At 43.6% G+C, this 23,949-nt stretch overlaps 1 protein-coding gene and 1 long non-coding RNA gene across 11 annotated transcripts in view; one reads left to right on the top strand and one right to left on the bottom strand.

Moving 5' to 3' along the window:
- LOC100226327 (unconventional myosin-VIIb) overlaps positions 1–23,949 on the bottom strand; it is a 54,590-nt gene that overhangs the window by 4,665 nt on the left and 25,976 nt on the right. For 3 of the 5 annotated variants that reach the window (XM_072933374.1, XM_072933373.1, XM_072933376.1), the window contains 24 exons: positions 22,818–23,036; positions 21,377–21,553; positions 20,453–20,662; positions 19,354–19,530; positions 19,018–19,098; positions 18,372–18,499; positions 16,795–16,921; positions 15,303–15,422; positions 14,237–14,410; positions 13,607–13,834; positions 12,999–13,166; positions 12,297–12,414; positions 12,078–12,204; positions 11,194–11,363; positions 10,318–10,499; positions 9,398–9,525; positions 8,704–8,861; positions 8,088–8,241; positions 5,983–6,138; positions 3,380–3,485; positions 3,131–3,244; positions 2,191–2,278; positions 1,014–1,120; positions 362–547 (listed from right to left, as the gene is read on the bottom strand). In XM_072933374.1, the coding sequence (XP_072789475.1) occupies positions 362–547; positions 1,014–1,120; positions 2,191–2,278; positions 3,131–3,244; positions 3,380–3,485; positions 5,983–6,138; positions 8,088–8,241; positions 8,704–8,861; positions 9,398–9,525; positions 10,318–10,499; positions 11,194–11,363; positions 12,078–12,204; positions 12,297–12,414; positions 12,999–13,166; positions 13,607–13,834; positions 14,237–14,410; positions 15,303–15,422; positions 16,795–16,921; positions 18,372–18,499; positions 19,018–19,098; positions 19,354–19,530; positions 20,453–20,662; positions 21,377–21,553; positions 22,818–23,036 (3,603 nt within the window). The remainder of the gene's footprint in view (positions 1–361; positions 548–1,013; positions 1,121–2,190; positions 2,279–3,130; positions 3,245–3,379; positions 3,486–5,982; positions 6,139–8,087; positions 8,242–8,703; positions 8,862–9,397; positions 9,526–10,317; positions 10,500–11,193; positions 11,364–12,077; positions 12,205–12,296; positions 12,415–12,998; positions 13,167–13,606; positions 13,835–14,236; positions 14,411–15,302; positions 15,423–16,794; positions 16,922–18,371; positions 18,500–19,017; positions 19,099–19,353; positions 19,531–20,452; positions 20,663–21,376; positions 21,554–22,817; positions 23,037–23,949) is intronic. The other 2 variants (XM_072933375.1, XM_072933377.1) reach the window with 1 other exon arrangement.
- The window catches only part of LOC140684699 (uncharacterized), a 46,574-nt gene continuing 25,853 nt past the window's right edge, over positions 3,229–23,949 (top strand). The window contains exons 1-6 of one of the 6 annotated variants that reach the window (XR_012057374.1): positions 3,229–3,367; positions 4,271–4,489; positions 7,706–7,869; positions 9,462–9,586; positions 11,246–11,430; positions 13,585–13,939. This is a non-coding gene — a long non-coding RNA (uncharacterized lncRNA). Of the gene's footprint in view, positions 3,368–3,480; positions 4,490–7,705; positions 7,870–9,461; positions 9,587–10,410; positions 10,796–11,245; positions 11,431–13,584; positions 13,940–23,949 lie in introns of those variants that run through there. The other 5 variants (XR_012057372.1, XR_012057373.1, XR_012057371.1 and 2 more) reach the window with 5 other exon arrangements.

Genomic DNA, 23,949 nt, shown 5'->3' with positions numbered 1-23,949 from the left:
GACACCTTAATTTTCTGTTTCTGTCTGATATCCTCAACTTCTGAGTCCCATTGCTGACTCTCCAATCTGTAACTCCTTATCTGGGCACTAGAAATGGATTAGTATCTCCAAGAAAGATGCACACTTCAGATAAGCCATCTAGGCCTGCAGATACCTTTCAGAATTTTGGTAGAATATGTAAAATCTGCATTGTAAGAGGCAAATCCTCTTGCTATCTTGCTGGCAAATCCAGTAATATCCAATACTGTCCCTGCAGAGTACTTTCAAAGACCATCAGATCAAAAATGTAGTGTGGCTCAATGTGTTTTCTCTACTAAAGCTCTATAAATGTAATATGACTAATGAAAGCTGATGTTCTTACCTTCTTCCATTCATCTGGTGTCACTGCTCGGAGCAGATTGTCTGGCACCAGCTCCTTCAGGATTTTGGGGATGGCTGCCAGTTGTGTGCGGTCATTGTTGAAGCGCGCTTTACAAATCAGCCCTGCCAGCTGCACAGCTTCTTCCTTGGAGCACTTGTGGTAGCCCCTGAGGTACTTTGGCAGCTCCTGGAAGAGACCAGCTCTGAATCCAGACAGAATAGGCTGAAACAAGCACTGACTTAAACATTCTAAATTTGTGAGGTCAGGATGCAAGCCTTGCCAAACACAGTCCAAGGACATCCCCAAAACTTTTAGCTCCTTCTGAAGGTTCTCTGGATTATCTTTAAAGATCCTTTCCAACCCGAAACTTTCTGTGATTCTCTGATTTATGGAGTAAGATGAGTAATTCCACAGTGCAATGAGATAAAGGAGCTGTACTCTTAACATGTTCAGTATAGCTAAACTGTGAACACTGAGAAATAAATCTGTTCTGAGGCTGAGCTGTGCCCCCCCCCCCGCTCTGGAGGAGGTATTCCTCTGGAGGGTCTATAATGCAGGCTTTCAAGAGGGAGACAGTAGTACTTCTACAGACTTAATTTCCCACAGGAAATTAAGGTATCACAAGATACCTCCTCTTTAGGGAGCTGCTTACCTGGTGGTAATGGAAAATGGTATCAGCTTTCAGATCCTTGCCAGGAGTGACATTCAGCCACAGCTTTCTCATGAAGTACACCTCATAGGCCACAGACAGAGCAGCACCTAAGGAAATCAGATTTTGTAAGTGTTCTCTATGTCACTGATAGTCCTATAGTGTTTAATTGGCTTGTGAGTTTTCAGAAAAGTAATTATGGTTTTAATAGTAACGAACAAAATTACTAACGAAACAACACAAAAAGCCATTTTAGATGACAAAAGAAATTATCAGTTTTCAGTTCTTGGACACTATTCATATAATGATCAGATGTAGAAGTTGAGGGACTACCATAGAGTGTTTGTTATTGGTGCTCATGACAGCTGCCTGCTGGTGTGCACTAGACCCAAATTCTCTTACACAGATGAGAATATATCTCCTGGTGACTGTGCTTCTGCAAATGAATTGTGATTTAGTGCACCCATATGTTTAAACTGTGATTTTCAGAGCTCCTAACAGCTACATCAGCCGAGGGAAGAGAAGTTAGAATGTCTTAGATACATAGACAGAGCTTCAGGGAGTTGAACCTCAGCTGTCCTGAAATATGCAAAGGTGAAGACAAATTGATACAGAGTTTGATATTGATTTCAAAATATATATTATCCATTGGGGGTGGGGGGGGGTGGGATGGTAAGTGCAAGGAGTTGCTGTTGTTATTATTATTCCATTGTTTTATTCTAACAAATGGTTCCTTGACAACATAATGTGTGTGGGTATCGCAGTTAATAACCTGGTTAAAATTTTTCTAACCACTCAAGAAATGTGAGTGACACTCTGTAAAGAACCTATTTGCATGTGTTGGCTGATTCTTAGTATTCGAGGATCAGCCTATCTAACTTGCGTGTATCCAGCTGTGTTTTGGATACAAAAAAATCTTCTGTACCAATTTAAAATCTCTGGAGAGATCCCCTCCCCACCCTGAAATGTTCTGGTGTTTTTGATAGCCAGTACTTGCCTGCATCAGGTCACTGGATCTTTTTGCTGGTGCAGGCATTAACCATGTGTGTACAAACAAAAATGATACAAGACTCTGCTAAACACTTCCCAAGATGGAGTGGATCCTACTGGATGGATCAGCTACTTTCCAGTTCAACACAGCATCTCATGCAGCTTCTTGTCATGCTGGCATTCTCCTTACCATCTTTTCCTGGCTTGTTCCTTCTGTTCCAGTCTGTCACCTGCCTTAGTGAGTCAAAGAAGTAGTCTGCTTCATTCTGACTGATCACCTGCAGAGGCCAAGCAATGAAGGAGAGAAATTAGGGGTTTGCGCATCATATAAAATACTGCCTGTGCCACGTACCCAAGTATCAGGCTGAATTTTCTTTCCCTGTCTACAATGAGAGGGCAGAATTATAGCAGGAAAGAAGTAGAAAAATAGGAGGACGAAGGCTAGATTTACTTATATTTCCTATGGGGATCTTTATTGCATCTTCTGTTGCTTTTTGCTTTCCAGGTTGCTTATTGAAATCAAGCTGAAGATGCCTAGCTTATTCCCAGTTGTCTTCTCTTTGTAAAGTGTTGTTACATACTGTGTTTCTCTTTTCAGGAAGGCAGCCCACCAGAAACTCCCTGTGCTAGGGCTCATTGCTGCTTTTGCTTTAATCAGTTTCAAAGAGAAGGGACCTCTCAGCGAGACAGCCAGCCCAAGCTTCAGCTCAGGCAAGGCAGGCTCCCAACAAACCAGAGAGTAATTAACTGGTGCTGGTTGCCCCTGCTTTCCCTAATCCTAGAGAGCACTGTATATGTGCAGCACATCCAGATGTGTAAAGTCTCAGTTAAAAAGGGTTGAATTCAGCAGTATGCAACCATCCTAGCAGCCTGGACCACCTACATCTTCTCTGCTTTTAGTGCCACCTGGGTACTGGCAGAATGATAGAAGCTCTGCATCTCCATCCAGCTTCTTCAAGAGATTGAAAAGAATTGTCAAGTGCTAAAAGTTCAAGTTTAGATTGTATCCCCTCAGTAAGAAGCAGTAATCGCCTGCTCTGGTCCTTGGCTTTGGTTGTTTAGGTGGCCTGGTAAATAAATAAGAGAGGATGGGCAGCCTGGCTACCCTACCAGAGTCAAAAAGGGCTTACCTTGTCTGCAATCTTCACAAAGAGGCTGAAGCCTTCCCAAGAGTGCAGCTGCAATTTGGAAGCAATGTTCTGACACAGAGTCTGGATTTTGGTGTTTGTTCCCACATCAAATGTCTATGAGATAACAAGATGCTTGTTACGACAGAGGAGAGGAAGAAATAAGAATATTGAATGTCTTCACATGTGCTCCTGGATGAGCACATCATGGCTGGAATAATGGTCAAGGCTGGGAAAACAGTAAGTGCTCACCAGTTCTGTTTCGTTGGGGAAGCAAATCTTGTGTGAGATCTTAGTGTTGTTCTGTAAGATGGCCTCAACCTCCACAGGATGAGGTGCCCACTTCCTGCAGCCGCTCCTGGAAAATGCCACCACCGTCATAAGAGAGATCAATTTAATCACTAAGGAAATTAACAACAGTATTCCAGCTAAACAGCAGACACCCTCCAAAATGCCAGTACTCTGTGATGGGGTGGGCTCTAGTGGACCTCCACCCCAGTGCAAATTCAGTGTATTAACAGCAGGAAACATAGGGTCTTACTGGCATGTAAAGTGAAAGTATGTTCTGCTCTGCAAGAAAGCTGCATGAAGAAGGCACCTTCCTAGCCAGCACCATTGTCTCTTCTATGGATTCAGCATTATTTTTCCTTACTGACATGTGACTATAACGGCTACAAGGAGAAATACATTTTATTTAATTCCTACATCAGCAAAAAGATATGTATTTGGATACAAAACTACTTGGAGCTCAAGTACCAAAAAGGTCTGGAGGGCTGCTTGAAAGCATTTTGTATAAGAGCTAGAGTGCAATCACTGACTTACAAGGTGCTTAAGCTATACAAACACATTTCTTTGAAATTATACCTCAGAGCAGAGCTGCCTTTTACAGCAAAGAACTGGCCCTGAAGCCTCAATCATGCCAAAATCTTGACATAGTTAAAAGTCAGAACAAATCTAGCAAATTACCTCCTGGGGCTGGTAAGTTCCTGTCCTCAGTGGCACGGAGCAAGGCTGTTCAGGTATTTTGAACACCACAGCTTATGGGCCTCTCATACAGGGTCAGTCTCTCAGGAGGAGGTTACTCTGGATCCAAGCTTTAATTGTGTGGATTTGAAAACTTTTTTTTTTTTTCATTCAATAAAGGATCATTTCCATTTGGAAAAGGAAAACTTCACTGTAACCAAGCTGCACAGCATGTGCTTTGTACTGTGCAGGCACTGTATGAACTGTGGACCTGTCGCCTTTTCCTGACCTGCCATCAGAGGGAGGCCCTGGGAGCTCAAGGAATTGCAGTACTTTGGCTGCAGAGGCATGGGGCTAACCACCTGTCCTTGCAGCCTGAGCTAGGAATTCACTGCCAAGGTGAGATCTGCTTAGCACCCATCACGGTGGTTCCCTTTCCAGGATTCTGGGGGTGAAGCTGTAAAGTGGTTTATGGCAGAAAAGGTGTGTTCCCAAGGGCTCAGTTGGGTTCCCCTGTGTGTATTTAGGTCAATCCTTTGAGCTGCCTGCTCTGCCCTTTCCAAAGAGACCAGGTTACTTACAGGGAGCAGTTGAACTAGATGATCATTGAAGATCCCTTCCAACTGAAATAGTTTATTTTATTCTATCCTAAGCAGATGCAAGTTTAATCTTAGGAAAAGAACTGCTCTTAGAAGACAAAATATGTCTTTGTTCCACTTCCCATCCCCCAGGCTCCAGATCTGGGGCAGTTTAGCAAATAAAATCCTCCTTCCAAGCAGCCCATTCTGCTTTCCCCTCCCTATTTGCTCTCTCTAAAGAAGCTCTGTGCAGCTCAACAGGGCTTAGAGCATGAATAGCACATGATATAGGGAGGCAGGAATTTTTAAGTCTTCTCCATAGAAATAAACAATGAATAGCATTCCTTGCCATGCATTTTTCAGACACTTCAAAAGTGAGTTCAATGTGTGGTGACATTTCACCAGCAGTGCCAAAGCCCATCCACTGCAAGAGGGATATCCATTGTGTTAGTGTTTCCCTAGAGCCTGACCCATGGGGCTCACAGACCAAACATGTGGCCCAGCCTGAGGGAAAGGGGTAGATGCAGGAGCTGGAAGGAGAAATCATTGGGCAAATTCTTTACTGATGAGGTCTGTGGCAGGCAAGTGGTAAATCACAGCACTATCAAAACAGAGAAGGCCGCAGTCAACCTTGATGCCAAAGCTTTGTTCTCAGAGGGGCAAGCTGGGTTATCCCAGTGCTTGGAGGAATCTAGGGAAACCTTTCTCCTACAGTTCAGTTGATCCTTCCTGAAATCCTGTTAGCCCTTCCCCTCTCTTTAGTTGTGTCATGTCCCTTAGAATGACAATTCATTTGGAAGCTCAGGAAGCACTGTGTTTTGGGGTCCTGTTGCTTCAGCCTGGGGTAATGCCAAGTGGATGGAGAAGTGCCTTGCTGTGAGCAGCCAGGTAAGGGTCAGGGCTTTATTCATTTGGGTTTTTTCAAAGAATAGGAATTGATTGTACTGATCCTTTCAACAAGGACATGCTGCATCACCAAAGAAAATAAGGTCAGGATATCATCAGTGACATAATTCCAAGATGCATGCCCTTTAGGATGTTTGAAATACCCAGCTCTGGGAGTCAAGTGATTTTGTGTGGTGATGAACTTTTTGAAATGCTGCTGACTGAAAAAAAAAAAAGTGATACTGTGACATAGACCTCTCTTCAATGGTTCAAGTCCATAAAGAAAGTTCAGAATAATGATCACTTGAAAAACCAAGATGTAAAGAGGAAAAAGAAAGTAACAGTCACACTATTTTAGCCCGTGTGTTTTTTGGGACCTGATTGTTGATATTTGAACACTTTGAGCTGGTTATATGCCAGAATATGTACCTCATTACTGTCTGAATCCTCCGACGACACCCCGGGGCCAGTGTTTCTTTCTGACGTGTCTCTATGAACTTCTGGGCATGTTTGAGCAGTGACTTGCTGGGTGGGAAGAGGCCAGTGCAGAGCCAGAGGAGCTGCCAGCCCTTGGTCTCACTGTACCTGGGAACACAAAGTCAACAGTTCTGCTACAGCCACATAGGATTCACTGTTTGACCACACACCAGCTACAGGGAAGAGAAATAAACTCCCATCATGGTCCCATGGTGCAGAGAGCTGCAAATCAACAGAGCCTTCACCCAAGACTCTGGTATCCATTTGCTGTGCAACAGCCACAGCCTGCATGTTAAGACAGTGCCAAGTCCTGCATGAGAAGTACTCATGACAGATGCAAACCTCATGAATAAATATAAGTTCCAGTTTAGCAGACATCTTAGCATTAGTGACCCTAGTGCCATCCTCTTGGAAAGCCACTGTTGATTTGGTGTTCAAGCTCACGTGTATTCAGACTGTGGTTTCTCAATGGATATATTCACCTGCCCTCTGCACTGGGCAGCTTTGCTCAGGGCATGAACATTTTGCATGCACTGACTTCCCCTTACATGTACTCCTGTTCTGAAAAATGAGCATGTTGATAGCATTATGTAGTGAGGTAGATGCAGTTCTTAAATGCTCCAGATCAAGCTGGTACTATTTTTCAGGCAGAAATCCAGTTCTTCTAGCCTTTGCATCTGTGAAATCTGACAGTTGAAGCTCTTCTGGCACCTTGCCCTCACCATTAAGAAGGGCTCTGCAGCCTTGAGGTGGTCAGTCATTCTGCCTCAAAGCCAGGAGCAGAGCACACTTCAGCTGTGTCCAAGGATTGCTCTGAAATGCTTACTGGCGTGAAGTGGTTTTGGTTGGGAAAGTCAGCATGCCTGGCTCTGAAAGGGCAGACTTCACTGAATAAAGAGGTTCTGGCTTCTTTATTCCCACTTACTGTTCTAATTTTGCAGATGAAGACAGACTATTTTAATCCCATTTATACTCTATAGAGTGGTGTTTATGTCTGTGTGAGAGCAGGACATGGTCCACAGCACAGCAGCCTGGGAAGGATGAAAGATTTGTTGCTCTGGCTGTTCTAATGAAAGTATATGCAAATAGGCACCTTTCAAGCGTTGTTTTTTCCACATCAGTGATCACGCTCACATTGGTGGAATACATCAGGCATGGCACCATGGCACTGGCACCATGGTTACAGATTAAGTATTAAATAGCCTGTAAGATTCACTGCTTGCAAGAGAATTTACCATTCAACACTGACACACATGATGAAAGTTCCACTACATGCAATACTTGTGGAACATAAGAAAAAAAAAAAATAAACATAATGCATCCAGAAACTACAAACAATTTTTTTCATAATTAATATTATTTTAAGCTGGTTTTGCAATTCAGTTTTCCTAGAAGTAGATCAAATTATCATTTTGTGAATGGGGAAGAAAACACCAGCCCTTTTCAGAGACTTTTATGTGGGCAGGTGCCTCTGTAACCAATCTGTTCTGCAAGGCAGTTTTGTAACCTAATTAATATAATTACTCAAAAGTGGTTATTCACTGGTGGTAAAAATCCAGTGTGAACTATGTTTTTGTGAGAGGGGAATGCTGCTGTTAGGAAGTTTAAATGGGGAGTTGTCAGGGCAGTCACTGATGGGATGCAAGGACTATGCAGTGCCACGTTTCCCCTGCAGACTGCTTTGGGAGCAGGAGAGCCTCAGTGACACCCTGCCTGCCTCATGCCACAAGGAGATGAGCACAGAATGCCGATGGGAGCAAAGCAGCAGCTCAGGGGAGATGACTGATGGTGCTCTCTGGCCTCTCCCTGCCAGGGAGTGGTCCTGAGCGCTCCACAAAGGTAAGCACTGCCTGGCAAATGGGGGAAGGGAAGCTGTTATTCCAACATTTGTTTATCCTTCTCCTGCCCCCCCTGCATCACAAATGCAGCAAGGGTTCCTTGCTGCAGTGCCAAAGAACCCCCTGCAAGGGTTCCTTGCTGCAGCACCAAGGATGCCCCCTGCACTTGAGGCTTGGCTCTGCAGGGGGAGGGTGTTTGTACCCAGGTAAATTAAATACCTGTTTCTGTTCTCAGTCAGTTGTTTCATAATCTGACAGTAAATCTCATCCCTCAGGATCTCCTCCTGGATAGCTGGCACAAATATCTGGTCAGTGACTTCCACGGAGGAGTGTGCCTGTTTTGAGGGGTAGTCTCCCATGAATTTCATGATGGGTGAATGTGCTGTTAAGGAGAAAAGCAGAAGTTTTGGAAGGCAAATGGGAAGTTTCATCTGGATCTGAACACGTTAGTGACTTTGTTGATGTCTAAGTGGCTAATACTGGGAGGAAGGTCTGGAGCATGTTCCCTGCCTGTCCCCTTCGCCTTTGCAGCAGTGCTGCTTGGTTGTGATTTGTACTGTGCTAGTAGCTGCATTCTCTGGGCATGTGCAGTAAATCTCTCTCACTCCTAAAGCCACATTATTAGTTTAGTGAGCCATCATAGCTGTGGCGTACTGGGAGGAAATTGGAACATTTCCCTATAGACGAGGGAAACAAATTTGTTCCGCTCCATCTTTATGCAAATCTATCCCCTATAAGGTGGCTGAGGTATCTCAACAGAGGTAATTTAGTGGGCCTAGCTAACTCTTCCTTCCCCTTTAGTGTTCTCAGATCCAAAGAAAGAGAGAAAGGATATCAATGAAGGCCTGACAGGCCAAATCCCGAAGATCAGGATCTGTGCATGCTCTCTTCAGCAATGGCTGTTTCAGAGGCTCCTTGGAATGTGCCCATAGTTGACTGTGCCCACGGGATTTCTGGAGAACAGCTTTGCTGATGGATTCCTTTTCAGGAGTCCTGAATAAAGACAAGTGGAAGCAATACAAAATTACTGGATCAGTATTGCTATGAACAAAGGAGGTCATTATCATAAAGTCATATCTCTAGACCTGTTCTTTAAAAAGACAGTGATTTCAGGTCTCCTTTGATTCTGTAGGTCAACAAGAGCAGAGAAATGTAGTTTCCTGTATATCCAGAAGGTAGGAAGTTTGCAAAAAAAAAAAAGAGGAGTTTTTAGAAAACTAATTTTCCCCTTACTTTCTGAAGCCTGAGATGATGTATATCCTCACTAGCTGGTAAGTGCTGAAGAAAGGGTGAGAAATAAGAATAGAACCTGCTGGAAGAAGTCAGCCCAGTCAGCCCTCCCCTTTGCATTTCTGCAGACTTAAGACACAATAGGCCATGGGCCAGAATCTCTAGATCCAAAATCACAATTACAGGGAACAAAAAGAAGAAATGCAATCAGAAGTGGGAGATGCTATTACATAATAGGCTTTAAGGATTACTGATCAACAGGAACTTTTCTAGAGCGTACTCTACACAAAGAACTTCACCTGAAGTGTTCGTAGGAGAACTCTTCCAGGGTGTAAGGCTTCACCTTGATATCCTCTTCATCAGGTTCCTCCATGAAGGAGTTCTGTGAAGCTGTCCTCCTCTGGTCTGGAGACATCATCAGCAAACTCTGGAATAACACAGGCACACAGAGCTGTTCCATGGAGATGGGTCTCTGCACACACTGTCAGGTATTACTCAGCATATGTGTGCAGGTAGCCCTGTGTGCTGCCCAAGACCTCCTGTCTCAAAAGCAGCATCTCCAGAGACTCAAGAAAGGCCTGGGAACAGTTGATGCAAGAACCAATTTACACACACAGGACAGTAGTGGACATGAAAATGTATGTGATTATCCAAAGCACCACACATGTTTTACAATGCACATGCTTCTCTCTAGTGTGTTTTGCCGCCAGTTTTTCTGCTTTTTATCTGTTAGCACAGGGTCCAGTATACTGAATCCTCATACCTGAAGACAAAAATTATTAGCAGAGGCATTAATAAGAAACCTTGGTTCCCTCAAAGACCATATTCTCTTTAAGTTACCTGATGCACTCAGGGGTTCTCTTGAGGCATTATGTGATTACCACTCAAGCCCAGAGTGAATGCAGGAGAATTCAATTACACACCCAGACCTGTTAATTGCTACCAGTTGTAGGCACTGAAATCTCCCATGGTGACTATAGAATGGATTTGGGGGTTTTTTTTAAGTCATTGCCTTTGTGTAGCTGCAGTCTTCTCCTTAGAGTCTGGGCTAGGTTTAGTTTTGTGTTCAGACAGGACAGAATTAAATGCTTTGTTTCAATGGGAGGTATAGAACTTGTCTGACTTTGGAGGGACAATTATCTTCCAGTTATAAATTCAACCATATTAACATTTTTATCTTCTTCCAGTCTTTTCACATGGAGGGCTTAGCTTTCCTTACCAGCACTTGACTAGAGGGTTTTGTGAGTGAAGGAATGATGTAGATGTCTTCCAAAAATACATTCCCTGTTTTGCCTGTCCTTTCATTCTGGGCACAGATCCAGCCAGAGTCTGAATCCAGCCTTTTGCCTTCAGTGAAGATTAGCAAGTCTCCCTTCTTGAAGGACAGGATGCCAGGATCTTCTGGAAAACAGAATAAGGGGGTACTGTTCAGGCTTGACAGTCTGAGAAAATGTAAAGGGGTTGCAATGTGAAAGACAAGGAAATTGTATTTTGAAGGCCTGAATTCAGTTAGCAGTAGAAAGTGATTTGTGTAAATATGGCTAATTTTCCAGTAACACTTCAGAGAAATCACTTCTGTTTCCTCTGACACCCTGACTTTGATCCACTGAGGGCAATGGCAGAACTCCATTTGATTCACATGAATGCTGACTTTGTGTCTAGACTGGCAGCAAAGCATGGAAAGAAACTCAGTAGTTGTAAGTAGCTGAAGTTAATGTTTACATTTTAAACATGTATGTCTGTTCAAGCCACCTGTATTCCACAGGAAATTCCAGTTTACTGCCTCTGTGAAATTCTCCTGCAAAGTATTTCCAGAGAGCCCAGATCCAACTTCCTACTATAAACAAACTGGGTTCCTGGACACTATACTATCTAAATAAAATACATAAAGAAGAAGGAGGAAGGAAAGGTTATTTGTGTGCAAAGGTCCTGAATCCCATTGCCTTATGCTTGGCATTGCTGTGCTGATGCATCCCCCCAGGAGCAAAGGGACTCTTGATAAAGTTTTCCCTCTCCTCTTTGAGCACCTTCAAACAAGTGCTTTGGATTCTCTCATGATTTCTTCCACACCCTGTAGAAGAGTTATGAGACTTACCCTGAGATTTTTTCTCATGCATTGCCACAGCAAACTGTGATCTTTTCTTCAGTCCTTCCAGGAACATCACCACCAGTTCAGCAATGACAACGCTGTTCACAGATGTCAGAACAAACTCCTCAGCACGAAGTGTGATGAGAGTGCAGCTCTGTCCGAATGACTTCACTGCCCTATGTATTATTGAACAATTTGTTACTAGAGCATCTGAAAAACGTACAGACCCATCTGTAAACACAGGCAAGGCACCCACATCTCCTTTCAGATAACTCCCTTACAGTGAATATTGGTAGTTCCTAATTTGCCTTCACGTGAACTGGTAGGTGTGAAGGATGGAAGTGGTTCAGCTTTACTCTGGACTTCACCATGTTTTGTATAGAAGTGCTTCCGTATAGACAAAAGAACACCCTTCTTTTGGAGTAACTTGACAACTAATTAAATCTCTGGCAGTCCTCACAGGGGGCTTTTTTGTAAGACCCTTTTCTCTGAGTGACCTGATGCAAGGATGTGTGCCATGAGCAAGCAATAGTTAACTGCTTTTCTCAGTGATCCTGTTCTGGTCCATGAGAAATATGGGAACTCCCAGCATGCTCAACAGACAATGGCTTAACTGTGTCAATTATTTGGGCCATTCTTGTCTCGATGCCTGCCTGTGCCTCCTTACACCTTTCTGACTGAACAGAATCACTTTACACCAGCTGGAAGGATCCAGTCCTTTCAATATTTCCTTTACAGGCTGCTCAGAAGTTTTGCCTTTCTCTTTCCTGGACCTAGGCTAAACCACCTTTCCACACACAGATCAAATCATCTAAGGAGGTGGCAGAAAAGGGATACCCTGAGTATGGAAGAGATGGCATCTTCAGATCTTGTCTTTCTAGTGCTCTCACCTGTTGGTGTGGATGCCAGTTATCTCTGGGAAGCTGAGCTCAAGGAGCCGCTTTTCTGACTCATCCAAGAAGCAGATGCCTTTCCAATTTATAGCAATGATGAAGTGGTTCTTAGGCAAGCTGGGGCCTGAAAATAGAGAAAAAATCCTTATCAATGCTATACAAGTCTTCTCCTATTGAACTTACATCTGTCCTCTACTCCCAGATGCCAGGTTTTACCTGAAAACTTAGTGACTTCAAAGAATCTGGAAAAAAGCAAAGGCCACTGAAAGCGAGCAAAATCTACAAGTTGTTCCTTCACAGTCTGAGAGGAGAGATGGTCTTGTGTGTATGGGGCCTGCAGGAAAAAAACACACCCAAGGTTTTCTCAGTAAAATCTGGTTTGCATGATCTGCAGACAATAGAGAACAAGCCCAATCTCAGAGATCCCAACAATACTCTGATGTTACTGGTGTCAAGGGAACTTGGAGAAAGTAAATCAGAAACAATCTCCAGGGACCCACCTGCAGCTAACAGTGCCCACAGGCATCTGGATTCCAAATTGCCCTAAAATTCCCACTGACCTATTCAAAGTCTAATACAGCTTGGATGCCATGGAAATAATTCAGGTAATCCATTTCCAGATCAAAACCAGTATGTCATGCCATCCCATCCTGACTTGGTCATCAGATGGAAAATAGAACCTTAAAAGCTACTCTATTCAGATATTTAAATATACTTTTTCATTCTTCCCCCTTGCTCTTCATATGGAAGTGTGAGTGCAAAGGTTTTCTGCTCCCCCAGACCTAATGAGCTATTTGGGCTCTACAAACAGAGCTGGTTTTCCTTCTTCCCCTACAGACTTCATAAATGAAAATGGTGAAAGAAGCAGAAATTGGTGCTCAAGAGTGGTTACCCAGCAGTGCCTGACAAACCTCTTACCTTAGCATGTGCATAGGTTACAAGGCTCACCCACTTTTCCAGGGGCTTGGACTTCAGCTGTTTTACTGGGATACAGTCATGGAGCACCTTCTGTACAAGTTCATTGTGGATGGTATCTCCAAATTGGATATAACAGTATTTTGCACCTATTTCCACCAAATCTTCCTCCTGAAACAATCCATTAAAAGAGGCCTCGAAGGATGTCACAAAGGCTAGATAGCCTCTTTCAACCTTTGGGCCGTTTAGGAAATGGGTTTTCTCAATTTTTGTCTGGATAACTCTTTACAGTCACCCAGCATAAGGAGGGATGAATGTCACACAGTCATAACATCAGAGAGATTATTAGCAAAGATATTTTGAAGTACGACCCAATTTGCCCTTTGGACATGCCTCTAAGGTCTCACATGAACTGGAAGTTGCAGGGAAGGAGAAAGTATTAATTGGAACTGGCAATGTAACAGCTGGCACAATCACCTGGACAGGGATTGTTCATTAAGAAGGGAAGGGTTGTTCACATCCACTACAAACTTAGTTCATATTCTTGCTTTTTAATGTGGGAAGCATTAATATAGCTATGTCTCTTTAGGAGGATGAATGAGGAGACTCACCTTCTCACAGCGGTACTCTCCAAACCGAACGCCCCGGATGACTTGGTGGTAGATGAGATCAGTGCTGACAGGATCCTCCCGGGAGTTGTGCCAGGGGGTGAAGATTTCCTTGCGGAAGTAGAGGCGCCAGGGCGTGTGGCGCTCGTGGGTGCCCTGCTCCTTCACCAGCTGCTCGCACTGCGAGATGGCGTCCAGGACGTGGTCCCGGCCCCCGCCCAGCGACCAGACCTGCCGCAGAGGGACACTGCATTTACTGGCATGCCTGCTCTGGGCCTGCCCGAAGGACAATAAATGCAATGCGCCTGGTCTCCTGACTGCAGGAACTCCAAAAAGGTAAGCAGATGAGTATCTGAGTTGTATGTGGTAAGTGGAGGTATTTTTACTAGTCAGCTATGTGGCAAAGGAAACCTGACAGGGCTGCAGCAAGAATTGCTGGGTGATAAGCCAAGAGAAAGGCAGAACAGGATTATAAGGCCTTGAGGTCCATCTGGGATTCAGAACTGATTTAGTTTCAGTGCAGGACTGGGTTGAGGGTGTTCCAGAATTCAGGAGTTCTCAGTGAGGCTGGGTGGGCAGCAGCAACTCCACAGAAAGAGAAGGGAGCTTTCATTCTATTTTTCTACACTTTACCTTATCAAACACAGCAATGTAGAGTGAAAACCCAAAGACATCCTTCAGTTTGGTTTTATCTGCTATGAACTGACAGATCTCTTTGGCAGTGGAAGCAGAGTCTGCAGGGACAGTGATGCTTTGGCCATTCATCAGGGTGACATTAAACATAATGGGTTTCTTCTGCTTTGTTGCCTGTAAGTCAGAGTTAATAGAAAAAAAATTGTGGACAAACCTTACTTTCTTCTGAAGAATTAAGTAAGCTTTTAGATCTAAGAACTACACACCCTGTAAAACCTGGTCAATAATCTTGAATTGAATCACCAACACCCACACAGTTTCTTCAAAGCATCAAAGCATGGTGATTTATAAATATAAATTACATCCCTGGAGCAGCACTGGACTCAAATTTTCTCCTCCTCACAGCTCAGAAGAGCTGATAATCACATAACAGTGCCAATTGATAGACTTTTCATGAGCCACGTTTGTCCTGATGACTTTTGGGAGCAGCCTTATGTGCATCAGTGGAGAGATGGCCTGCAGCAAGTACATTGCCCAGGAAGATGTGTGTTAAGCAGTAGGGTCCCTGAGATTTAGGGAGGAATTGAACTGAGATCTTTACTTGAAAGGGAAGGGGGGTTGTGATATTTAATTACTAGGGTGACATTTAAAGGAAGTGGAGGACAATATAGCACCATCTTACTCCCTTCTTCCTTTCATTTTAAAAGCATAAGCGTTGCTCAGTTCTTTCCAAAAGTGATAGTAAGAGCTTTCCTCGGGAGGTTGTTTCTGGCCTGTGGTTCCTGAGTGGATGGAGGTACCTCCCTGCAAATCATCTGCTGCTGCTTACATACTTTTCTGCATTTAGGATAACTGAATAGCCAAAATAGGTTTATCCAAAAAACTGGCCAGACCGAGGTGGTTGGTCTTCAATCCCCTTGTGCAATTGATTTCCATTATTTGAATTAGGAAAGCCTGCTATTACAGATTAATGAATGTTGTATAACTACAAAGTAAGTAGTATACTTACAAAAACCAGTATTAAACGTCCCAGATTAATATAATTAAGCCAAAAGGGAGTTGCTACCTGAAGTTCCAGCCAGCTGGGAGGTTCAGTCCGGGCCCCGTTGCTGTAGGTGCGTCTCAGACGCTCAGCACAGTATGGAGCGTAGCCCGTGGGCCCGTGGTGGATGAAATTCAACAGGTACTATGTGCACAGAGCAGGAGAAGGAGTTAGGAAACATTAATCATCAGAAAACATTAAAAACCTTCTGCAGCTGATACACTAGATTAGAGTGATCCATTAGCTTTCAGTTCACCAGAAAATACTAAAGATTAGGGTTGGAATAAATGTCTTCAAAAAGGAGGCTTGAGACACCTTGTTTTCATTTATTCTTCAGAACTTAAAGTCCAAAGGGAGAGAAGATTTGTGTCAGTCTATCCACCACGTTTAACCACATGAGTAGTGGAGACTTTGTTCTTATGGTTAGGTTTAGAGCAAGAATCAGTGTTTTCAACCCAAGAGCCTGAAGTCTTAGGACATGCTGTACAAATGGAAGAGTTGGGAAGAGGACTGATGGCAGATTAAGTCTAATGATGAGTGATACTTTTAGTTCTGCCAAGTTCTCTGGCAATATCAACTGAAGTCCATGATTAAGATGGGACATTTGAAGAGATGAATGGGATAAACGGAGCTTTTGGAGTCTGTATGGCTCTTGGATGACATGGACTTGTACTTATGTATTTGTATTTAGGGCAAGCATGGGTCATTAATCTGGTTATTTTAATAATAAAAATATTTCTAGAGGTAGAGTATGGTCATATCTTTCATGAATTCTACATGGTTCCAAGTCTTTGGATGAAGACTGGTGTCAAATTATGCCTATGGCTTGTGACTGGTTTGTTCCAAGTAGTGTCTATTTAGCAACATTTATGATTAGATTGATTATTTGAGCTGGAGTGTTGGTAAAGTAAGGCTGAAGTTGCATGCACATCCACGGATCCTATTTGCCTCTCAGATCTAGGGGAAAGTCTGATGTCAAGTTGGAGCCACAGGTTGAGTTTTTATCCTGTGGTGAAGTGGATTTATCATCCATTTAAACTTGGAAATTAATAAATAATTAAAAAGTCAAAATATCTATTGGACTTTTTAGGCCGTAGAGATATAGGGTAAGGACTGATAAAACTTGAAGGTGTAATTTTATACTGGCCTCCTGAATATATTTAATCACTAGGGTTTTAACTGAAAACATCTTTTGGTTGTCTTTGGCTGGAAAGGCAGAATTGGAGAGGTTAAAATTTGATCCCTTGCAGATTATAGATCTAAAATGAAAGTTGTGATGAACAACAGAATCCAGACTGTATGATGTGTAATGAAAAATTTAAATATGAATGCAGCAATAATTTATTTAAATTCCCAGATAAGCATATGAGATGAGAAAGCTTCTGCTGAAACCACAGCACCAGCTGCTCTGAAAGCCAAACATTTTATGTGGCTGTCAGCATCAAAACATCAAAATACACAAGACACCAGCTCAGCTGAGGTGTGTGAGCTGCTGTAAGAAAGGTTAGCAGTGTACCTTCACAAATGTGTCTGAAGGAGGAAAACAACCAAGGCAAAGCGACAGAAGGATCCAGCCACGAGCATAGCTGCTCCTGTTGCTGTTTTCTGTGAGTTGTTTGCAAATCTGGCAATAAATCTCATCTCTGTAAAGAAACATGTGAGAGCAACAGATAATTCACTGTCTGAACTCTCTTTAGCTGTTTTGACTGCAAGCTTGGCCTGATGCAGCATGATGAAGTAGTTCTGAGCTAGGTTCAACCACAACAGCTAGGATAGCACCTGTAATACACCTTTACAGGAATAGCTTTGTTATGGAAAAGGCTCCAGGCATGCTTAGGGCCTTTTGCCACCCCTTCTCACTCAAGTGCAATTCCCATGCTGAATTAACTTCTGTGAGAAGCAGGGGGCTGTGCAGGAAAACACAGCTGGGTCATCCAGCTGTGAAATGGCATTTTTGTCCAAGAGTCTAGATGTGTAACTTGCTCTGAGCTCTCTGCAGCATGTGGGTTGTAGCTCATGGCTCTTGTCTGTCTCCTTGTAGGTGGATTTGGAGATAAGGATGGGGGACACCCTGCTTAATTTTATATCTACATATTTATATATTTACATATTTATATACAAACTTGTAGTGTATCTTGTACAGAAGCGGAGAAATGAGAGCTTCAGAGTAAGCTTTTGATAATACAAGTTATCTGCAGCAAGGACAGGACCTAAGGGAAACAGATACAAAAATCTGCATACAAATAAAACTGTTATTAAAAATCATCTTAATTTATTCTAGACTCTTGGAACACACATTTGTCAATTCTGATGTGAGAGGACATAAGTTGGATGAGATTTTTATTCCCTCATAGGACATTTGATGAAACACAAATGGAGGGTATAGGTACTTAGCTTGTGGCTATTATGATATATGGTTTGAATGCAATTTTTGCCAGCTGAGCATTTGCTTTAGGGAGTGTCTTGACTGAAACAAAGTGACTGTGGATAGAGGAATGCAGCCCATGACTGAGGTCAAGGCACGGCCTATGTCTGTGGGCTCTGTTGAAGAATAGTGCTTTGGTTAAAAAAAGGAGAGGATTCATGAGGTCAGGTCAGAATCAATGAGCTTCTGCCATATCCTCACACCATGCTTGGCCTCGTCCAGCCTCACACTGCTTGTGGTCAGGATTTATCCTTAGTGTCTGATACACTCAGCAATCCAGACCTTTGACCATCTCTGATGTGGGGACATTGCTTGAGTACTCAAAAAGAGGCTATTGGGCCTCTTGAAATAGCCTCAAAAAGAGGCTATTTCATCCATCTAGTATAAATTAACTCCATATTTCTTACTCCTCCAAGTGATTCTTCTCCCTCATTCTAGGGCAGTGCTCCACCTTCAAGTGCTATTGAGTCACAGCCCTGAGCTCTGCCCCTTTCCATAGCTGTGGGATATTCAGAAAGCCATACATGGAGGCAGCTGGCCTAAACTGCAACATGAAACTACCAGAAAAGGCAGTAACGGAGTAATTCTCCAGGACTGTGGAAAAACGATGCTGGATTTCCTTGATGCAATGGACAGCTGGCCCGAGGAAGGGGGTACAAATTTCCTACCTGATGGCAGGACGCAGAATTGCATTGCCAATAATGAAGTGTACTTTTTCTAGGTTGGACATAGGTCTCTGAGAGATCGAGATGTCCTCTTGGAAAGCCTCTTCTCCACTTCGTAGCTGCTCTGTCACCTAAAAGAAACATTAGAACCCCAGAGTGCTCTAGAGATCTCCCCTCTTAGCAGGCAGCTCTCCCACAAATGAAAGACATTCCTTCCCTATCTTACTGGCTAAAATTCTTCCTGCTCAGTGCAGGAGAACCAGGCCATATTACCCCCTTCCTTCTGAAGGTAACTGATTACATGTGCTGTTACAGCACTATCTCTGGCTGGAGAATTTTCATGTACTGTCCTGTACAGCCCTAAGCACATGGTTCTCAGTCTGCTCAGGCCTCTGGGCAAGCTGTTTTGTAATGCCAACAATTCTCAGTAATAAATTTCTCTTTGTGTTCTCTGCCAGAGAACAGATGACATCAGTGCACATGGGGATCGTTTCCAAAGAACACTGCACCAGGTATCCCACAAAGGGCTGCCCTGGCTTGGCAGGGAAACAAGTTCTCAGCTGGGAGGTTGCTCACATAACATCTATCAGAAGGTAAAGATAGCGTTTCAGGCAAGAAGAAAGGGAAGCAATTTATTTCCACCTCTTACCTTCCCTGTCAGCTTGGATGACCGTTTCAGTTTCAGGGATGAAATCCCCTTAGAAATCTTGTTATCCCTTCTGCCTTCTTTCTGCAATACACATTACCATTATAGGAAATCAGTTTAATGCACAGCAAGAATGATTCATTAAGGACAGAAAGATGCTCAAGTGAAGATATTTTTGTTTTTTCCTCTCCTGCCAGAAAGAGCTGAGTGTCCTGCCAGGACATTTGCACTTATGGCATTTCAAGTACAGTAGCATGAAAGAGTTCCTTTGCTTTTCTCACTCTTGGTAGAACAGCACAGAAACCAGGGAAAGCAAATGAAAACACAAATATAGCCTACTTGTCTCACCATATTTGGGCTGTCATTCCTCAACTGGACCTGGTTTTTCCTGCCAAGTGTGTCATATATCTGTGTCATCACGGAGCTGCTCTTGGTGGTGGCACTCTTGGCAAACATTGCTGGCTCTGGCAGGTCCCCCATGAACCTCAGGATGATCACCCACACAGCTAGAGAAGCCTATAATAGCAGAAAGCACAGTCAGACACTGCCAACAGGACCAATGGCTCTGTGCCATTTCTGCCTGTTTAGATTAAAGGCATTTTCTTCCTTTACTCAGTCCAAATTGTTAAAATTCCCATTTCCACTGGCTACCTACACGAAGAGTTTCATTTCATACCAAACAACAAGACAGCAACACACAACACTTTCCTGCTAAAGGAAGAGGGTACAGCTCTGATGGAAAGGTCAGATTGCCTCTGTGATTGCTGAGCCCTCACCATTCCCTTTACTGGCACCTTAAGGATGTGCTGTGGCTGGAGGGAAATGGTGAAGACTTGGCTGAGCTGCACTCTGCATTTGCTGACCTGGACAATAAGCAGTGGAGTGGAGTCTGCCAGGACCCTTCATGCCCAGAGCTAGAAAGCCAAGTAATAGCAAAGTTCTTGAAACATGGGGTCCTCCATTCTGCCAGGCTGCTTAGAATCAAGGAAAATGCCCTCCTCGATTCCCCTTCTGGTTTAATGGGATATTGGAGGCCTGGCGCTCCCCCTTCTGTCCTATCTCACAAACCAACAACCCTAGCAAGAGCAGAGATAAGCTGCTATGCTTTTTCTCTCATGCTTCTTCTCTCCAGTCCATTTTTGTCCGCAAAGGGTGTCTGGAGCAGTCAAAACACACCTCTGAGTTCCCTCTTTGGGAAAGAACAAAGGTGCCCAGAAATCCTGCATTGAGCAGGTGTTTGTGTGAAGTGTCTGCTAGCAAATAGCCAAAAAATTCTGATGGGAACCGCTGCTTTCAATACTACGGCTCAGGACTATCTCCTTGGCTCTGGAGTCTCTGGTTTCCAGGGCTGTGCCAGAGCCAGGACCCAAGGATGATGGGACCTGTAAAGCCAGGGCTGTGGAGAGAGCAGGTTCAACATGAACAAGGAGCAAGATACCAGGACATTGTCCTTGTCTTCATGGTAGAGTAGTGGGTGCCGCAGCTGTCTCCGGATATGCGTATGTGTAGAAGACCCCTGGAAATAAGTAGCTGCAAACTTGGGGAAGGTGTAGTCTTCCAAACCAAGTGCTTCCTCTTCTAGCTCCACACTCATGGGAACCATGTCCAGGTCCACTTCCTCCAGCTTGTTCGGCTTTGTTTCCAAGTCCTGTGCAGAACATGAGGAAAAAGCATATTTTCTTTTACTAAACTCTGATATGCTTATGTTTAGTTTTGGGGTTTTTTTCCCCTTTGGCCATAGGTCCTTCAGAATTTGCCTTTCCAGCTAACCCCAAAGCCACTTACAGTTTACCAAAAGATCATTTGGACTCAGAGCTTGTACTTCTGAGATGCATCCATTCCATATGGTCTTCCTGTCTTGGTCCTCAGCAAGAATATTTCTGATGGAAAAATCTAGGTGCTACTGTTTACATCCTGTACTTATCCATACCATTCTATTCTGCCCAACTCTTCCTACAAAATTCCAACCTCCACAGCTACAGGACAAGTATATCACAAGTATTGTCTTCTAGAATATGGTATAACTTGGGTCATGAACTTTCAGTTTGTTTCAGGCAGAAAATCACTGAGAGCACTGTCAGCAGAGCATGAGGTTGGTGCCAAAACGCAGAGGGTGGTATTGTTTGGCTGGGCCAAAGAAACAAATGCAAAGTTTGAAGCTATATAGTCCCTAGACTGCATGTGACCAAAAACTTTTGGGAACTCACCTCTGCAAGAGATGCCTTAGTGACTGGATGACTAATTTGGGGGATTCTTTCACTGTACAGTTCACTAAACAGAACTGACCACTGATGGAATTCCAACTATCAGTAGCCTTACACAAGGGATAAGCATGACCCATTACCAGTCTGCAGCTCTGTACCTCAAAACCCAGAGGAGCCTGTCCTTCTTGGCCTCCAATCACAGAAGGTAAAAACCCAAAAATTTTGTCCACCATTTCCTGGTCACTGATAACATCATGATTTGCTGGTTTATTGGCAAGCACGTTCCTCCTCGGTCTTGCTTCTGCTTCCTCTCTCCCCTGAGTTGGCAGGTGTTCCTTTAAACACAGAAATAGGCGACTTGAACATGAGCATCATGAATGAAGATCATTCTGCTAGAGTGAAGGGGTATGAAGATGAAACACTTTTACAAAGCTGTGTGACTGTGAGGTCCAGCTCTGCCAGTGCAGTGCTGAAACAAGAAGTCAAATGTTGCTTGTGTCAAGCAGTCACAAAGACCTGGCACGTCAGCAGCAGGGCCCTGCTCTTACAGCTGTCTTTATGGACTGTTGGCCTATTGGTAATGATGTGCAATTATATAAAAATTGAATCAACGGGAGATAATACAGGAAAAACACAGAATTTCTAACAGCAAAAAGCCCCACAATATTTAAAATTTTAAAATGTTTTGTGTCAGGAGACTTGTAATAGCATTGGGCATATTTGGCTAAAGTGCTACCTTATGCTGCACAAGAAATGTGTATGTATTTGCCTTGTTATATTTTCAAAGCATTGTTACAAATAGGGTTACAACTCTGTCTTATCTTTCTTTAAATATAGCAGTGCTCAGAGCTTTGAGCAAGTCCACGGGTGTGAGCTGGGTAATGCTGGCCAGTGTTCCTCTACCAGCATATCTACCTTTTGTAATCTCATAGCCTCTTCCCTTCCTTTCAGTGGTCCCAGGTCTTTCAAGTGGATATTCCTGGCTTCCAGCTTGTTCTGTGGACAACAGGACTATTCTGTGACTGTATAACTGCTGAACCAACTCCCTTCTGCCTTTAACAAACTGTCCACACCAGGACTTTGTCCCAACAGAGTCTTAGTTCAATATTTGACATTTTAGGGAACAGTCCATAAGCAGAAATCTGCAAACTGGCTTAGTCCTGTTGGTACAGCATTAGTACAGAAAGGAAATCAGGGAGAGGCCTCTCATGTGCTATGGACTGACAAGGGTAGCACCTACCAAGACACACTGTGTTGGGATTCCCTTCTGGCACTCCCTGAGTGCCACCCTGCTGTAGAAGTTAATTTCCCCTTGCAGGACTGGCTGATACACACAGATCTTATCTTTTCTCCCTTCTGTCACAGCCACTGCAGCTGTATGAGTGAAGTTGTGATCCACAATAATGATCACATAAAGCAAATGTAAACAAGATCAATCTGCTTAACACTCTGCTTTTGTACTTGGCAAGAGTTCAAAATAAAATACCCCAAAATGAATATCCACACCCATTGCTATGTTAAGGCAACACTTGATGGTGATAAAATCTGTATTGGAAGTTCATAGAAACAATGTGTTCACAAGGTATCTGTGAGCATTACCTCCCTCTTTATCCTCCGGTAGGTTTGGCGAGCGAGCATGCCCCTTGCATATGCCTGTATGACACAGGCGGCTTTCTTCTGCTCTGCCAGCCTCTGTCGCAGCAGGAAGCCGCGGCACAGGGCCTGGAAGGCGACGATGCGAGCCCGCATGGTCTCGTACTGCTGAGCCAGCTGCCGGCTGCGGTACAGCGCCTGCAGGCGCCCGAAGCCCAGCAGCACCTGTGCGGGGCAGAGAGAAGTCATGGCTCCAAACCACTGACATGCGTTGGGATGAGTAGAAGACAACAAAATTTGGTAACTGGATAAAGACACTAGAAGTGTCTAATGTAATATTGCCCTTTATGCTTTGTTTTCTACCAGTAATAGGCCTTTAAAACTAGTATATAGAGTTATTTAGGCAATCTGTTCTAGGGAGTGGCTTCAGAAACTGACAATGGTAGCCTGGGATTATGACAAGAGAAGGAACAGAGCAGAAATTAAGCCAAATGAATGGAAACAATCAGATAGGAATTGCATCACTGAATGTTTCTGACTAAAATTGGCAGTTTTTCCTTCCCATCTCAAATGGGATGTATGGGATATAATAATAATAATAATCCCTGCCACACAAATACATAATCTGTGAGTGCCCCCAGTTTTCCTCACCCAGAAAATGCACCATCTATAGAAGATCAGCCAGGCTTTTTTCACACAGAATCACACAGAATTGTCAAGGTTGGAAGAGACCTTCAAAATTATCTAGTCCAATTGTGAACCCAGCACCATCATAACTACCCCTAAACCATAGCCACAGGTGCCACATTCAGATGTCTCTTCAAGACATGCCACCCTGGGTAACTTATTCCAGTGCCTGACCACTCTTTCAGTGAAATTTTTTTCCTAATATCTAATCTGAATCTGAACCTCCCCTGGCAAAATTTTTAATAATGTGAGATTGATATAATGACCTTTCTGGTAATTTTTTACAAATTCCCAGTTTTCCTGCAGTTTTCCAATTGTGGAAGATACTTTGCTTATAGCATGGTGATGATGGAAAGGCTAGGCTTGTGTTTCTGGCTATAAGAAGTGTGGGACCACTTATATATCAGGTTTCTGGAGCCAGGCCTGCCAAATGTGAGTTTGGTTTCTGAAA

Source organism: Taeniopygia guttata, chromosome 9 (assembly GCF_048771995.1).
Source record: "Taeniopygia guttata chromosome 9, bTaeGut7.mat, whole genome shotgun sequence".
NCBI lineage: Eukaryota > Metazoa > Chordata > Aves > Passeriformes > Estrildidae > Taeniopygia > Taeniopygia guttata.
Note: the sequence above shows the minus strand (reverse complement) of the source record. Positions and strands in the feature narration are given on the sequence as shown.